Here is an 18,771-nt window from a genome sequence, read left to right as displayed (position 1 = left end):
TTTCCAAGAATTCATCATTTAATTCAAAGGAGAGTTTCACAACACATGCTTTACTGATCAGGACTTACGACCTTTTATTCTGCGATCTAGTTACGGGGTAACTAGATTTTATAACTATTAAAAACACTCAATAATTCATAACTCCTTTTTCCTCTCAGCGAATAGACTTCGCTCTGCAGTATGAATTAATCATACAAAAACATCTCACTAATTCTCTCAGCGAATAGACTTCGCTCTGCAGTATGGATTAATCATACAAAACCTCACAATAACTCTCTCACTCAGCGAATAGACTTCGCTCTGCAGTATGAATTAATCATACAAAATCTTGCAATAATTAGTATATTCACATGATGACTCAAAATCATCATACTTGTTCAATTGTACTACCAAAGTTCGCATATTGGTTAATGATTTTCCACCATAAAAATCCAAGTAACGAGAGTCACATTATTTCTTAAAACACAATTTTTCACCAAGTTAAGAAATATAATGCACAAAAATAATAATCGAGCTTTCAAAAATTTACCCGGTTGCCCGTAGGCTTTCAAAACATCATAAAACTCGGGATTAAAAACACCGGGGAAAAGTTCGGTCAAAAACGAGTCGAAAACGAGTTCGCGTCGCGCAGACTCGCGGCTGGCCGCACCAGCGGACGCAGGCGTCCGAGCCGCGTCCGCTGGTTCGGCATTTCTCGCCGAAACTGGACGCCCACGGACGCGCAGCGGACGCGCGTTCGTACCCGCGTCCGATCTCTCGGCCAAGGCGCCGAACCAATCTTCCGCAAGGGGCGCGCGGTGGACACGTGGCGGACGCGCGTCCACTGTCGCGTCCATCCGATTCTGCCCACCTTGGGCCACAAGAACGGGGTTGTAACGACCCGATCTTCCACCATTTTCACAAATATAAGCATATATGGACCTAACACAACATATACATGCATAAAATAACTACGAACATGCATATCAAAATTTATCAAAAATCAAAGTATAGACTTTTGAGCCAACTTGTAGATCCATAAACTTAACACATAATTTTCATATAAAATTCCTAGTCACATAGTTTACTAGCATTTGATCACCTTCAAGTGACTAAGCCTACTTAAGGGATTCCTTACCTCCCAAGAAGATTTTTAAACCGTAGAAAGATGATGATCTTCTCCTTCAAACTTTTCACCGAAGATCCTAAACAAAATCACCATAATAACAACATTTTCATGAACCTTTAGTTTACACTTAGGTTCTAGGAAGGATTTAACCGAACAAAACCAAAGCCTTACCTATACTAGAGCACTTGAGTTGAAGAGATGCTTAGGGAGTTCTTGATCACAAAGTAGAAGACTAAGTTTTTTCTTTCCTTCTTCTTTCTTTCCTTATGATTTTCGAAAATGTGGGAGATGAGAGAGATGATGATGGAGAGTTTAGCTTGTAGCTTAAGGGATCAAGTACACCATGCCATACCTCTTATGACACACCATTAATGAAATTACCATGTGGTAATTAAGAGTGCCACTTGTCAACTCCCCATGGTAGATCTTAAGGAGTAGAAATGATTTTGCCAGTTTGGGATTAAATCAGATAAAAGTTCGGAGGATTATAACTTAATTTGGGAAAATTCTAACACCAAAATTATCCTAAAAATAATCCCGTCATTAACCTCTAAAATTGGGAATTTTTCAGTATCTCGCGAAATACAGGTACGAAGGTCCGTAACAATTTCACTCTTACAGTCCGTTTAAATTCTCACTTGAACTGAGTAGGAAGTTCACGCTTAATCGTATCATACTCAATAATCCATTTTCTAGGAAAATTCGAGCTGTATATAAATCCTTAAAAATTTTACGGTTCGTGACCGATACGTAGATCGCAGCTTTATTAATAACTAGTCTCACTTATAGAAATCCCTCTGAAGTACCGAGAGATTATCTCATAAATGTCATAGCTTTAAAAAAAATATTTTCGAACCTTAACTTTGTCGGAAAAACCGAGGGGTTACAAGGTACCCCGAGAGTACAACATGCTGCCGCAGTATCCGGAGGTACACGATTGGGCCTCGATGCGCGCACTTCAGATACAATTACACACTCATACAATGGATACGTTCAATAGGCGTATGGACTATCTGGACGGGGCTTTAGCGAGATAGGAAGAAAGACAAAATCATCAAAACGAAGCAATAGAGCAACTAAGGCAATGGATGGAGAATAGGTTCCCACCCCCCTCACAAGGTGGGGATTGTTCGTATTGATGACCTTGAGTTGTTAGTACTTGGGTGTTGGTCTTGCAAAAACATTAGGTACCCTATGCGTGGGGTGCCGCCTTTATATTTCCGTTTTATTTCATGTTGGATTGATGTTTTATATTCCTTATATTTTAATATTGCGCGGTAGACTTCGTTTTATTCTATGTTGGACATCGTTCTAGTTTTGTCCTTTTGTTTTGTCTTGTCATAATCTCAAAATAGCAAAAAGATTTGTTGTTTGTAGTGTATTGAGCTTAATTGCGCAGGGCATGAGATCTACACTTAAAAAGGGACTCGGGAAGGATGTACGAGACATAAAAGAATGTAGAAAAAAATCAAAAGTCCAGGCTGGACGCGCGTCCACAGACGCATCCAAACCTGGACACCACAGTTCGCAAAAGAAACAGAGGCACGCTGCGTGGACGCCCTCTTGGACGCGCATCCAAGGACGCGTCCACTCGATGAAAAAAAAATATTTTTGAGATGCGCGATTTAAAAGGTATTTTAGCCCTACTCCTCTCATGTTCACCTCAAAGCATTCCTCACAACAATTCCAAAACTCCCAAGATGATGAACTCATGGTATGTTTCCTCCCCTGCTCTATCAAGCTTGAGCTCATGACCACCGCCTAGCCCTAAGGTAATACTAAACCTTTCATTTTTTTTCTTCTTGAGGTTAAGATAAGAGGATCTAATAAAGTTTCTATAATCTACTCAACTCTATCAAGTTTCTATTTTTCTTATCTCTTTTGGATTTTTGATGAGGGATCTACTTGTTACAATATGCATTCTTGTTTAGATCGGAAAAATTTCCCATCCACGTGTGAACTTTCATTTATATGCATCCTAAGTGTTTGATAAAATGCGCATAACATGTATGACTTCCATATTGTGTTCTTAACGACATTTCATTGATGAAAATTTGATGCTTATGTTATTCTTAAGGGAATGTCACGTTCGGAAATGATGGTACCTAAGAACACATTGGAAAAGGGTGAGCCAAGTCGTAGAAAAAATGATGAAACCTCGAGTGATGAAGAGGGTTGGACTTATGAGGAAGTTCTAAACCGGAGCCTAATGCTAGATGTGGAGGATTTGTTCCGGTTTAGGCACTTCAAGAATAAGGAGATCATAGCATGGAAATATGCGGATGCTCCTCTCTTGGATACTTTTGGCATCCGGCGAGAGGTAGAGAGGCTTACGAATCAACCCTTTTGGAAGGAGATTTGTGGATGGAAAAACAACACGTATACACCCGTGTTAAGAGAGTTCGTTGCATCACTAGAGGTGGATGAAGAAATTCAAAACCATTGGGAGCCATGTATCAAGTTCAAACTATTCAACAAAGCTTATGAAGTCTCGGCCGACGCATTAGGAAATTTACTTGGATTTTACACGTTACACGACCAAACCCAAGAATGGTACCGCAATCTTTTGAATGATTTCGAAAACGAACACCAACCGGGATTGTTTTGGTGGTGCATTGCAAGGCCTGGGACCACTTGGAGTCCGTCCTATGTAAGTTCAAGATACATAAGGAACCCGGAGGTACTTGTTATGTGGAGTATTGTTGCAAAGTCATGGATGGGGCGAAGAACTCACAACGATAACGTCACGCGAGACGAATTGTTCATATTGTGGAGTATGGGCACCGAAACACCCATCCACATGGGGGCGTTATGCAGAAAAATGTTACAAAGACAACAGGGCATGGTAGAGAGGCCATCGTCCACGAGAGTGGCGTTGGCACTAGTGAACTTGTCTCAATCTTGTCCAATAAGTATTGCTAAGTCCTAGGACCGTAGGAAATCAAGGGTAAATATGCTTGATGAGTTGATTCGAATCCCTTTCTCTTTAATTGTTTACTACTCTATTGCGTTGCTTGTTTTGTTCTTTGCATGATTAACTCCTATATATTCCCTGGACTAGCTTTCAAACACTTTAAGCTCTTGTGATTAATCCGCTTGCTTACCATCTCCCTTACGCCTTCCCAGAGGACGACACTCTTCACTTACTACTATACACCACTTCGCTCACACCGCAAAACATCGCATCACGTTTGAAAACCGTTTTTCACATATGAATATTTTGGGAAAATGCATACGTTTGTGTGTGAAATTCAAGTGAATGTTATTAGTAGCCTATGTATTTGTTGGCTACAAAGTTTGTGATTGAATTTTGAAAATCTACCATCTTGGAGTAGCATATGAGAAATATTGTTATTAATATTTTTATAAAGATGAAGGATAAAATGTTTTGTTGGGTTGTGATGCCCTTGATGAATTTTAAGGTTTGTGTAGTATCCTGTTGTGAAATTTTGGATATTTGGGTTAAGACCCAGTTGCTTGTGTAACGAGCAGTAGAAACGTATCTTGTCTCCATACGACTTTTGGTTCTGTTATTCTTAGGAGTGGTTAGCTAAGTCTACCACTAGGGTATTTACCCTGTTGAGTAGTAGTCATTAGAAACGTATCATGACTACTAGGACTAATTACTACCCATTGGACTTGGAAACCCATTGGGGGTGTGCACACTTAAGGTATTAGTTCTGTTCCACTTAAATGGGATCTTTGTGTAGTGTTCAGTAGAGAGATTACTGTTCACTAGGGCTTGATGAAACAAGACCTACCCATTATTTGAGATTGAATGGGATTTTGTGTAGTGTTCAATAGAGAGATTATTGTTCACTAGGGCTTGATGAAACAAGACTCTGCCCATTGTATTGAGACTGGTGTTCCTTCATGTATATGTACATGTATATATTAACAAATGATTTTGGAAAATATATTACTTTTGAAATGTTCCTAAAATTTCTATTGTGGAAAATACTGGTTTGGGAAATTATGAATTATGAGTATTTTTGAGAAATTATGGGTTTTGGAAGTCTTGAATATTTTTGGAGAATTGTGAGTACTTAGAACATTGTGAGTTTTGCTTATTTGCATCTACATGTTCCAATAATTTTAATATACACATTTGTACATATTATTATCTAGAAGTTTCTGCTCTTGTGTGCTATGTGTAAATAGTTATTTTAGGAGGTGAATTAAATCTTACTTAGCTTTGCGCTAACTTTGGATACTCTTTGAGTATTTTTCAGGTGTAACTGCATGAGCGTGGATTATGAGAGCGAATCACCTAGAGAATTTATCATTTAAATAGATTCGTAAGCTAGTCGATTTGTTAATTGTCTTTGTAGTATGCACCTTGAGTTATTTTAATTTGGTTGTTTTTAGCCTTAGCGTTTAGGTATAAGAGAAATACCTGACCGTGGCGGTGACACCCATTTCCTTGTTTGAGCTTCCGCAATATTATTAATGATTTTAATAGAGATATTGTAAGAATTTTGGATATGTAAATGGGGTGTTACAATATTATTATTGTTATTATTGTTATTATTATTATTATTATTATTATTATTATTAAGAATTAAGAATTAAGAATTAATAATTTACAATTTGTCTTTATTAATAATAATCAATCCTGTTATTATTTTAAATCAATTTACTGTTTTTTCACCGATTAAGAATTATTGTCTTTTTTATAATGTATGTTAGCATGCAATTTCTATTTTATTGTATGCAATTTGCCTTTATTTATAATAATCACTCCTGTTATTATCTGATTAAGAATTAAGAATTTACAATTTGACTTTATTAATAATAATAATCACTCATGTTATTATCTGGTTAAGAATTAAGAATTCGCAATTTACATTTATTAATAATAATCACTCCTGTTATTATTTAAAATCAATTTACCATTTTTCAACGATTGACCAACACAATATTATATTAGATATATCACAAATTATATATCACCAATCACCAATCAATATTAACAACACAATATTACCATATTACCTTATGGCATTACATTATTAATAAATATGGATAATTAATAAAATTAATAAAATAATAAATAAATAAATATTAACAATATTACCATATTAGATATATCACAAATTATATATCACCAATCACTAATTAATATTATTAATAAATATGGATAATGGCATTAAATTATTAATAAATATGGATAATGGCATTACATTATTAATAAATATGGATGATTAATAAAATAAATAAATAAATAATATCCATTATGTTGTTACTAAAATGCCCTCTAATTTTGGGGGAAAACTTTTGCTAGGCACTTCTATTATTATATATATATATATAGATATAGATTAGAAAATATTTGTTAAAATATGCACCATTCTACGTATTAAAATGCACCACAACGTGTGTTAAAATGCACAATTCCACTTATTGAAAATCTCCATCCCAGATTATAAACATGCAATATTACACTTATTAGAAAATATGTGTTAAAATACACATCATTTTACGAATTAAAATGCACTAGAAGACGGATTAAAACACACCATTACACAACAAAGTTACAAACCATTCTACGTATTAAAATGCACCAGAAGATAGATTAAAACACATCATTCCACAACATAGTTAAATGTACTAACATACGTAATAATACGCACCACATCATGTATTAAAACACACAACTAACAACATGTACTAAAATGCAAAATTTCAATTCACGTACTATAGATACTAAAATTACCATAACCCTCCCCACTTAGCATACGTGAATTGTAATTTCCTAAACACAAAGATTATATTGCCACCGTTGGATTACTCCGATTCGACGATAAAAATGCAGTCACACGATCGCATGGGAGCTTCAGGCCACATATGAGGCAATATATATATATATATATATATATATATATATATATATATATATATATATAAACTGAAAGAGTTTCAGTTTGGTTCGCTTTTTAACTGAACTGAATCGAAATGAACCCATTCGGTTTACACAAAGTATAAATGTTTGGTTTTGGACAATAAACCAAAACTGAACCAGCTTGGCTTGGTTTAGGTTACCTGAACTGAAATGTCTATCCCTAATATGCAACATGATTCATGTTATAAGTATTGTGAGTTGAATACATCGTACAGTGGAATGACAAATCGGTGTACCCTTAACTTGTCTGCAGGGATGACCATATTTCGGTTTGAACCCGGGCAAGAACTAGAACCATACGAATGGTTTTGGTTCCGTTTCCGGTTCAAACAAGTTTTGTGACAGATCATGAGTTTGGAAAATGAGTAGGTGCTTGCCAGCTTGGTGTCAAAAAAAAAAAAAAAAAAAAAAAAAAAAAAAAAAACTTCCCAATGAGTTTTGTGACAGATCATGACTCCCAATTTTCACACTGATGATTACGACATTCAATATCAGCGTGATTTGCACTTCACAAAGTTGTCAGACCAATGACCTTAATTATCAGTCATGCCGTGAGTTTAGTAAATCAGTAGTGATTTATACCGTCACTTCCAGCTTGACTACCCGACGACACATTTTTGTGTCCCTTCCGAACGCCTACAGAGGCCAAAGTCAAGCTAAACTGACTTGGCAAATTATGCTATGAACCCGGTCCACATTGCAATGTGAACTCGCGTCTATATTTACAAATTTAGGACTCTATATTTATAATTTTAGATCTCAATATAAAAAATTACATTATTCAATATTCACAACTTTTGAACTCTATATTCACAATTTTGTTATATAGATTTAAAAATTGTGTTATACTGTTGAATATAGAGCTTTGATACTGTTGAATATAGAGTTATGAAATTGTGAACATAGAGTTATGAAATTGTGAACGTAAAACTATAAAATTGTGAACATGAAATTATGAAATTGTGAACATGAAGTTATAAAATTGTGAACATAGAGTTACGAAATTATGAACATAGAGTTATGCAATTGTGAACATAGATCCGGGTCTACCTCGAAAGGTGAACCCAGATCCATGGCATAACAAGTTAATTGACTTGATTTCATGCTTAATTTACAAATGCAACATTATCATCACCTACTAATCAAAAACGAGTAAGAGTACAACTAAGCCAAAAACTTATCAGGCAAAAACTTGTGTGAGGCCGTCTCAGCGTGAGACGGGTCGGGTCGGGTCAAGATGCAAATGTAATACATATATGCACAAATGTCATACTTATGTGTTCAAATGTAATACTAATCAGGAATACAATTTTTGTCACTTATAAGGGTAAATGTAATACTTTTAAGGGAAAATACAATACTTTTACATTTCGATTTAAAAGTATTACATTTTTCCTCAAAAGTGTTATATTTGCCCTTATAAGTAAGGGGCACTTGTCAACATTACTTATTATGAAAAATGTATTACTTTTTCTCTTATAAGTAACAAAAATTGTATTCTTGAGTAGTATTATATTTGAGCATATAAGTATGACATTTGCACATATAAGTATGACATTTGCATGTTGCTTCGACCCGACCCGACCCGACCCGTCTCACGAATAAGGATCTGTGAGACGGTCTCACACAAGTGTGACCCAACTTATCCAGTCGTTATACCATGGACCATGGTCCACAATGCATTGTGGACCATGGATCATGGTTGATACTGCAGTTGTGTTAAACGGATATTGCAGTTGTGTTGAAAGGGAATTGCAGTTGCGCGGAACAGAGGCCGTGTCATCCGTCTGGAACTGCAGTTGTGTTGAACTGATACTGCATTTGTGTTGAACAGATACTGCAGTTGTGTTGAAAGGATACTATAGTTGTGTTGACACTACACCAAAAAGGTTATTTAGTGGCGGTTAATTTGTTATTTAGAGGCAGTTCAAAACCGCCACTAAACCATTTAGAGGCGGTTCCCAAACCGTGTCTAAATAGTGTGTCGCGAAGGATTTAGAGGCGGTTTTAGACAAGTGTGGGAATTAATGGAAAATTTATTTAGCGACGGTTTTTAATGCATTTAGCGGCGGTTTTGTAACCGCCGCTAATAATCAATTATTTTTGTCTAGAGTTTAGCGACACTTACATAACCGCCACTAAATTATTTTATTTATTTTTACTTTAAATATTAGCGGCGGTTATATAACCGCCGCTAAATTAAGCTTTAGTTTTTAAATCATTTTTAAAATTATTTCTTATCTAATTGTAATGAAAGTTTTTGAACTGACATTAAAATTTTTCATTGTGTTTTAATTTTTATGTTTATAATTCTCATCAAATTATGTTTTTTTTTTCTTTCTTTTTTTTTTTAAAAAAAAAATCTCTACATTCAAATTTGCATTGCAACCACAAACAAACTCTATATACACATTTAATTGAAAAGAAAATCAATTGTAACGAATATTTATCAAATAATATCAAACAATTTTCAAGTACAACCAACCGTTTAAATATTAATTGAATTGCATACATAACTGAAAATTATTTTAAATGAAAAATATAAAGCAACATAATAGTTTATTCACCAATATGATGATGGTTTCATGCAAAAGGAAATTGCCCATTTACATCATCACTAGACGATGAATATCATTTTTCACCCGGGATGAGAATTGATAGTCATGACTTTTCCTTGTAGTATTTTGAATCTTCAAGGACTCAAACAACTAAGGAGCTTGGAGAGCGTATGTATTGATTGAAAAGCTAATATCTTCATTTTTGCTTTCCTCTGAATAGCTCATACAACCTTCAGCCTGTATATACAACATATAATATAACTTACATTTCCTGTTTAAGTAGAAGAAAATGTGAATAACACAATGGATTTTGATACGATTACATAATAGATAAAAATCATGAAATGTCTTTCCACAAATACACGAAGGCATTTAAAAAAAAAAAAAAGAAGAAGAAGAAGAAAGTAACTTCTCCAACAGTAGGATTCATCTTATTAAAAGGCAATGTATGAAAATGCCTACCAAATTCGAACAAACTACTACAACTTGCTTACCCAGAAGAATCCCTGCGAACAATGTTAAGACATGCATGTAGCATGAAAGTATGAAGAAAAGATAAGAATTTACACTAATTGCTCATATACCCCCACTGCAAAACACAAACACAATTGATACACAACCACTTTGAGTTGTTTTATTACTTATCATAGACCAACTCAAATAAATGAATATTAATATTTCTACTAATTAGAGCATTATTAGCTAAAGATAACAGCAAGATAATAGCATCACTAGATCAGTACCTCAAATATCTGTATCAGGAATGTCTTGATTGATTTGCTTTTGTCTATAAAGGTTTCGCTTCCAACTTCCAGTCTACCAATTTGCTTTGGATCAACCTCATCCTTCTCAAGAAGTGAAGTATGACTGTAAATCAGCAAATAAATAGGTTGGACCAGATCACATAAAGACAATATTTTGCAAAAGTGAAGTTATTCTACCACTTTAGACAACACAAAGTCATAAAGCTATTGAACTAATTAGCCTAACCAAGCAAATTCTGTACCACAGCTTGACCATCTAACAAAATCCATTTTGTTCAGAAATAGGGCTAATACCTCATTGATATGACATCCTCCACCTCACTTCGAAGATGTGATGTCTCTCACAAGACAATTTGTACTTTNCCGCCGCTAAATTAAGCTTTAGTTTTTAAATCATTTTTAAAATTATTTCTTATCTAATTGTAATGAAAGTTTTTGAACTGACATTAAAATTTTTCATTGTGTTTTAATTTTTATGTTTATAATTCTCATCAAATTATGTTTTTTTTTTCTTTCTTTTTTTTTTTAAAAAAAAAATCTCTACATTCAAATTTGCATTGCAACCACAAACAAACTCTATATACACATTTAATTGAAAAGAAAATCAATTGTAACGAATATTTATCAAATAATATCAAACAATTTTCAAGTACAACCAACCGTTTAAATATTAATTGAATTGCATACATAACTGAAAATTATTTTAAATGAAAAATATAAAGCAACATAATAGTTTATTCACCAATATGATGATGGTTTCATGCAAAAGGAAATTGCCCATTTACATCATCACTAGACGATGAATATCATTTTTCACCCGGGATGAGAATTGATAGTCATGACTTTTCCTTGTAGTATTTTGAATCTTCAAGGACTCAAACAACTAAGGAGCTTGGAGAGCGTATGTATTGATTGAAAAGCTAATATCTTCATTTTTGCTTTCCTCTGAATAGCTCATACAACCTTCAGCCTGTATATACAACATATAATATAACTTACATTTCCTGTTTAAGTAGAAGAAAATGTGAATAACACAATGGATTTTGATACGATTACATAATAGATAAAAATCATGAAATGTCTTTCCACAAATACACGAAGGCATTTAAAAAAAAAAAAAAGAAGAAGAAGAAGAAAGTAACTTCTCCAACAGTAGGATTCATCTTATTAAAAGGCAATGTATGAAAATGCCTACCAAATTCGAACAAACTACTACAACTTGCTTACCCAGAAGAATCCCTGCGAACAATGTTAAGACATGCATGTAGCATGAAAGTATGAAGAAAAGATAAGAATTTACACTAATTGCTCATATACCCCCACTGCAAAACACAAACACAATTGATACACAACCACTTTGAGTTGTTTTATTACTTATCATAGACCAACTCAAATAAATGAATATTAATATTTCTACTAATTAGAGCATTATTAGCTAAAGATAACAGCAAGATAATAGCATCACTAGATCAGTACCTCAAATATCTGTATCAGGAATGTCTTGATTGATTTGCTTTTGTCTATAAAGGTTTCGCTTCCAACTTCCAGTCTACCAATTTGCTTTGGATCAACCTCATCCTTCTCAAGAAGTGAAGTATGACTGTAAATCAGCAAATAAATAGGTTGGACCAGATCACATAAAGACAATATTTTGCAAAAGTGAAGTTATTCTACCACTTTAGACAACACAAAGTCATAAAGCTATTGAACTAATTAGCCTAACCAAGCAAATTCTGTACCACAGCTTGACCATCTAACAAAATCCATTTTGTTCAGAAATAGGGCTAATACCTCATTGATATGACATCCTCCACCTCACTTCGAAGATGTGATGTCTCTCACAAGACAATTTGTACTTCACTTCGAAGATGTGATGTCTCTCACAAGACAATTTGTACTTTTTAGATCTCGATGAACTATCTTCATGCGACAATTTGTACTTTTTAGATCTCGATGAACTATCTTCATGCGATGAATACACATCAACCCTTCTCGATGAACTATCTTCATGCGATGAATACACATCAACCCTCTTAGTATGCATATCTTCATGCGATGAATACACATCAACCCTCTTAGTATGCAAGTAGAAAATAACAGTCAGTTAATAAACAATAACCTGTAGCACAAAATCTATAATCATAATTTCACGAATGTTTTTAAACATAAAAATAACCCACCTGCATATATCACATAGCATCCTAAGTCTCCTCCGCCAGCTGAGCAGCTTCTTTTCACCACTTAAATGAATCAAATAGTAAAGTGATCCCATCTCCATGTACTCAGTAACCATGGACAGATATGGCAGCTTTGTGCAAGCACCAAGAAACGGGAAAAGACATCCGCTAAATCAGTAATGCTTCAATATCAAATAAATAAATCAACAACAGTTGGAGAAAGACATACAACTTGGGCCCCGGAGGCAGATAAAAACTCTAAAGAGACAAGTTAGTGTAAATACATATTGAAAGAAATAGAGCTGATTACATGGACAATATGACCATTTCAAAAAACAAAACAAAAAAATTAAAAAATATATAAAAGAGAGAGAGAGATGGCAAGATACCTTAGGATGGAAATTTCATTGCAGAAATCCTCCATGTTTTCAACAGTCAAATCTTGCAACAAGAAAACTTTGATTACAACTTTTGTTCCATTCCAAATGCCATGAAAAACTTCTCCAAAGAATCCTAGAAATGGACAGGAATTAAACAGTAACAATAAACTGACAAAAATATATAAATGGCTAGAATATTTTTACCCAGACTTGCACGTGAATCTATTTTGGCTTTCTATGCATATCTATAGATAATACTTCGTAGTGCTTTGAGAAAGAATTTGAAAGATTGGTAAAAAAATCATAGTTCACAGCGGTTAATTTTAAGCACCTAGACATATGGTTTTGCTGTGATAAAGGTTGAAAGCATATTCACATTCATGAAATATAAATTATGGTAAATAAGCCACTCTTCTTGGTGGTCTAAATATAAATTATGGTAAATAAGCCACTCTTCTTGGTGGTCTTCTGATCCTTTATGGTAAATAAGCCACTCTTCTTGGTGGTCTTCTGATCCTTCTTCCTGCTCAAGCCACTCTTCTTGGTGGTCTTCTGATCCTTCTTCCTGCTCCGTTAACGTTTAAATATGTTCAAAAGTTAATGATATTCGTGCATTCTTGTATACTTCAATCTTCATTAGCCTTAGAACTAACCTTCTCCACCCAGGAGCAATCTTCATTAGCCTTAGAACTAACCTTCTCCACCCAGGAGTCCTTATACTCCACAATCAATGGATCCTTCTCCACCCAGGAGTCCTTATACTCCACAATCAATGGATTTTGCATTTTCAAAATCAGTTTATACTCCACAATCAATGGATTTTGCATTTTCAAAATCAGTGTCATCTATAGAGGAAAGATAAAGACCTAGTCTAAAGGCATGTAACAATGTGATCTTCAATACACGACCTAGTCTAAAGGCATGTAACAATGTGATCTTCAATACACATGCTTTAATAAAGGCATGTAACAATGTGATCTTCAATACACATGCTTTAATAGTTCTCTTAGCTGTATACTCCTTTACAGAAATATGATGACGATTTGCTGGTTAAAGATTATGCATTTCTTCTATCCTGGAAAATTCTATAATTGAACAAGTATACCTAGTTACATAGAAATCTACCGTATCTATCGTGAAAACACAATTTTTTAAACCACATTGTTCAAAAATTAATACGAAAAATATGTTATTTTAAAAAATGAGCATTAAATGTAAAGTAGAGCAAAATGCTGAATGTAGTAGAACATTATAGAATTATTAACGGTAAATGAAAAGAGAACTAAAATTCCAAATTAATTAACAAAATTCAAGCAAGGAGTACCTAAAAGTAGGGCAAAGATCCAAATTGAAAGTGACAAGAACCTTTAAAAACACACATTTTGGCATTCAACTAGGAAGCGGCGCTCCAAGGAGGAAGAGAAATAGCAAGCCATGATGAACTTAGATAGCAAATTTGATTCGTACAGAAAAAGGAAAAGCTGAAAGTCGAAAAGAAAAAGAAAAGGGAGAAATTACCAGAAAATGACTGTGAGAGCCGGGCGGATGGCGTGAGGCCGGCGGTGACTGTGAGAGCCGAGAGATGAGTGGAGAAGCCGAAAGTCAAAACTGAGAAGCAGAGAGTCGAAGAGGACAAAGAGGCTGGAGAGACCGGCAATGGCAGAGACGATCGACTATGAAGTAGGGTTAGGAATTTTTTATTACTAAATTTTTAGTGATTTAGCATAGTAGAATGGAGGATATATACATCATAGAAGGAAAATTTTACAGAAAAGAAATTAGCAACTTATTTTTTGTGGCGGTTTATATAACCGCCGCTAAACACTTATTTAGCAGCGGTTATAACAAACTGTCACTAATTTTATGTTGCTAAATGACTGATTTTTTGTAGTGTGAACGTATGAACGGTCTCTGTTCCGCGTAATTGCAGTTTCCTTTCAACACAACTGCAGTATCTTTTTAACACAACTGTACTGTCCGTTCAACACATCTAAACTATCAGTCATGATTTTGGTCCACAATGCATTGTGGACCATGGTCCACAATATAATTTGCGCAAGTTATCAACAACCAATCATTTATAAGTTACGAATCAAGGAGTGAAAACAAGACAAAATGAAGGGTTATCTATCATACATATAGTAATTTCGACTTAATTTCATATTTATTTTAACGTAAATTTCATTTTAATATTATAAAATTAAATGAAGGGGATTGAAATAATGGACATAATTAATATTCAAAGATGGTAGATGAAAATGACATGTAGAATTGTGAAAAAAAGTAAAAATTAAATTAAATTAAAAGAAAGACGGAGAGAGATCGAAGGAGAATAAAGTAGAATTGCAAAAATGACATGAATCCTAAAATGAAATGCATATGCAAAGGCTGGTATAGGCTATGTTTGACAAACCTAGCTAAATAGGTAGCTAAGAGCTAAAATGTAGCTGAAAGCTGAAATGTAACTGAAAGCTGAAAAGCTGAAATCTGAAGAGCTATTAAGCTAGCTGTTATGCTTAAAAGTGTTTGGTAAAATTAGTTTTTTGATAAGCTGATAAACGTAAAAAGATTAAGAAGGACATCTTTATAAAATTTAAATAGATTTATTTACATATTAAAATATAAAATATTGAAATCAATATATTTTACTAAAATATAAAGTAAAAACATATATTTGAAAATATATAAAATAAAACAAAATGTTTATAATTAATAAAATTAATTCATGTTCAAACACAAATGTCAAACTGAAATCACAACCAAACATATTAAATAGAAAAGGCCAAAAAGGTTTTAATTGGGATGGGTAAAGAAGGTCATTTATTTAAAATAATAAGGATAAAATAATGTTTAATACTGAAACTGGTGCTTGTATACTATAGATGTTTAATTTTCATTTCTTATCATTACCCATCAAGGGATTTTTTTTTCTCTCTCTCGTTTCTCTCATGGATGTTTTCTTCCCAAGTAGGGTTTTGCCTGTCTCTTTAGGGTTTTTCTAATTTTGATGGAGATGGAGGAGGGTACGTAGTTCGTGGGTTAGTGAAAGCTTGCAAGGCATTAACATTATATAACGACGACGAGGGAGTGATCGTGGAGGTTGATGAGGTGGAGCTGCAGGAGGTGGATTATCGTTTCACGACAGTAGGGAGAGTTGTGACCGATAGGAACGTTAAGTTTGTTGTTTTTCGTGAAGTGATGGCAAAGGCTTAGCTTGGAAACCTGTGAAGGGCGTGCACATCAGTGAACTGGGTACCGGTAGGTTTCTATTTCGTTTTTTCCATGAAGGGGATATTGCACGAGTACTGGCGGATGGTCTTTGGACATTCGATCAGAATTTGGTCGTTATGCGAGGGCTCGAGCAAGGCGATGATCCAGCAATGGTGGAGTTGGACGTCTCGTCCTTTTGGATTCAGGTCCACAACTTGCCATCCTGATTCATGTATGATAGGGTGGCTAAAAATCAAGAATGAAACTCAAGATTCCAACTTACAAAGAATAAACACTACAAGGAAAATGCACATAGACAACGGTTAAAAACCGTTGTCTTTGAGGTAAAATTTCTGTTGTCGAAACTGGTGTTCATAAAAGTNTACCGGAGTCTAGCTGTAATTTACAAACTTACACGGGATGTGAAATTGTTAATAACAGACGGTTACTATGTTCTTTTTTAAAAATAATATTCAATTTTTGTAATATTATGTTTATTATTAATATATATAAATTACATTTAAAAAGATGAATTAATTTGACCAATAAATAGTAAATAAGATAATTAAAATGAGATAGAGTAGGTACTAAAATACAACTACGTTGACTTCACAAAGACTACTGAGTTGGCTGTGCAATACTGCACGAATGCCTAGTCTTCCTCACAAAATCGGTAAGATAGAAGGATTTTCATGCCAACAATCCTTATTTCTTGAATAGCTGTGCCCAGAATATATGCACCTTGCGTGTCAACCATGCCAATCAACCTCTGCATCCTCACACTCTTCATCTTCACTTTCCACTGCCATGGACAATCCCAAACCAGTCCTGACAGATCCATTCTTCTTGATTTAAAGAAGCATTTTTTGAATTCACCAAACATCTCTCATCACTGGACTTCATCATCAGACCACTGTACCTGGCTGGGAATCACCTGCCATAAGGGATTCGTCACCAAAATTCAGCTTGGTGGGCTAATCATCAACGACACAATCCCCCCCTTCATCTGCGACCTGAAAAATCTCACTCATCTTGATCTCAACAACAACAATATCCCTGGATCATTTCCTGCATTTCTGTACAATTGTTCCAAACTTGAATACTTGGACCTTTCTTTTAACAACCTCAGTGGCATCATCCCTGATAATATTAGCCTCCTTTTTCCTCGACTAGAGGTTCTTAAACTGTCTTCTAACTGGTTCGTGGGCGGCGTTCCAGCTGGAATTGAAGGCCTAAAAGGTCTGAAAGAACTTCAACTAGCTGGACTGTTCACAAATGGCTCATTCCCTCCAGAGATTGGCAACCTCCTGAATCTTGAAGTTCTTGTTCTTAGCCAGAATAGTTTCTCACCACAGGAAATCCCGCCAAGTTTTGCCCAGTTGAAGAAACTGAGACACCTCTGGATGAAAGAGGCAAACTTGATTGGCAAAATCCCGGAAAATATCAGCAGCATGGAAGCACTAGAGTACCTGGATTTATGCCAAAATGAGTTGAGTGGAAACATTCCAAGTGACTTCTTCCTGCTCAAGAATTTGACCACGGTTTTCCTCTACACAAACAGATTGTCTGGGCCTATTCCCAATCCAGTTATGGCATTGAATTTGAATGGAATTGATTTTTCTGATAACAGCTTGACGGGGAGCATTCCAGAAGACTTCGGAAAGCTTACAAAGTTGGAGGGTTTGGACTTGTTCATGAATCAATTATCAGGCAAAATACCAGTAGGCATAGGTAGATTGCCAGCACTGTCTTCTATTCAACTCTTCATGAACAATCTGGCAGGTGAACTTCCGCCAGATTTAGGTCGATTTTCGAAGCTTAAAGTTTTTGATGTCTCCACAAACCATCTTACAGGATCACTACCACATGGTTTGTGTTATAATAAGGTATTGTATGGCATTTATGCTTTTGACAACAATCTCACGGGTGAGTTACCAAAATCACTTGAGGATTGCAACACCATGAGTGCAGTCAGGGTTGAGAGAAACAATCTTTCCGGTACAATTCCTAATGGTCTATGGACAATTGGGCCTTTGACAAGGTTGTTGATTAGCAATAACCAGTTCACTGGTCAGCTGCCACAAAAAGTGGCACCAAATTTATCTCTACTTGATATTGGCCACAACCAATTTTCTGGTGAAATTCCTGAAGGTTTATGGACAGCTGAGAATTTGGAAGTGTTGCAGATTAACAATAACCAGTTCACTGGTCAGCTGCCACAAAAGATGGCATCAAATTTATATATTGTTGATATTAGCAACAACCGATTTTCTGGTGAAATTCCTGATGGTGTTTGGACATCTGGGCAATTGAAATGGTTGTTTATTAAGAATAACCAGTTCACTGGTCAGCTGCCAAAAAGCATTACATCAAATTTATCTCTACTTGATATTAGTAACAACCAATTTTTTGGTGAAATTCCTCCGGCAATCTCTTCTTGGAGCAATCTATATTTCTTCAGTGCAAGCAATAATCTCTTAACAGGTCAGATTCCTCATGAACTCACTGCCCTTAGATCTTTATCGGTCCTTAGGCTTGATGGGAATAAGCTTTCTGGAAATTTTCCTTCAAATATTATATCTTGGGAGTCACTATCCACATTTACATGCAGCAGAAATCAGCTTTCTGGTGCAANGCCAACAATCCTTATTTCTTGAATAGCTGTGCCCAGA

The 18,771-nt window shown here is 34.9% G+C and overlaps 1 protein-coding gene across 1 annotated transcript; it reads left to right on the top strand.

Moving 5' to 3' along the window:
- The first annotated feature begins 16,854 nt into the window (after window positions 1-16,854).
- LOC116020264 (receptor-like protein 52) lies at window positions 16,855-18,756 on the top strand. Its single transcript, XM_031260748.1, has one exon. It carries the CDS (start codon window positions 16,855-16,857, stop codon window positions 18,754-18,756), a length of 1,902 nt encoding a protein of 633 aa, XP_031116608.1.
- Window positions 18,757-18,771: the final 15 nt, after the last annotated feature.

This window comes from Ipomoea triloba, chromosome 5 (assembly GCF_003576645.1).
Source record: "Ipomoea triloba cultivar NCNSP0323 chromosome 5, ASM357664v1".
Taxonomy (NCBI): domain Eukaryota; kingdom Viridiplantae; phylum Streptophyta; class Magnoliopsida; order Solanales; family Convolvulaceae; genus Ipomoea; species Ipomoea triloba.
The sequence above is the reverse complement of the archived record's forward strand: the minus strand, read 5'-3'. Positions and strand labels throughout refer to the sequence as shown.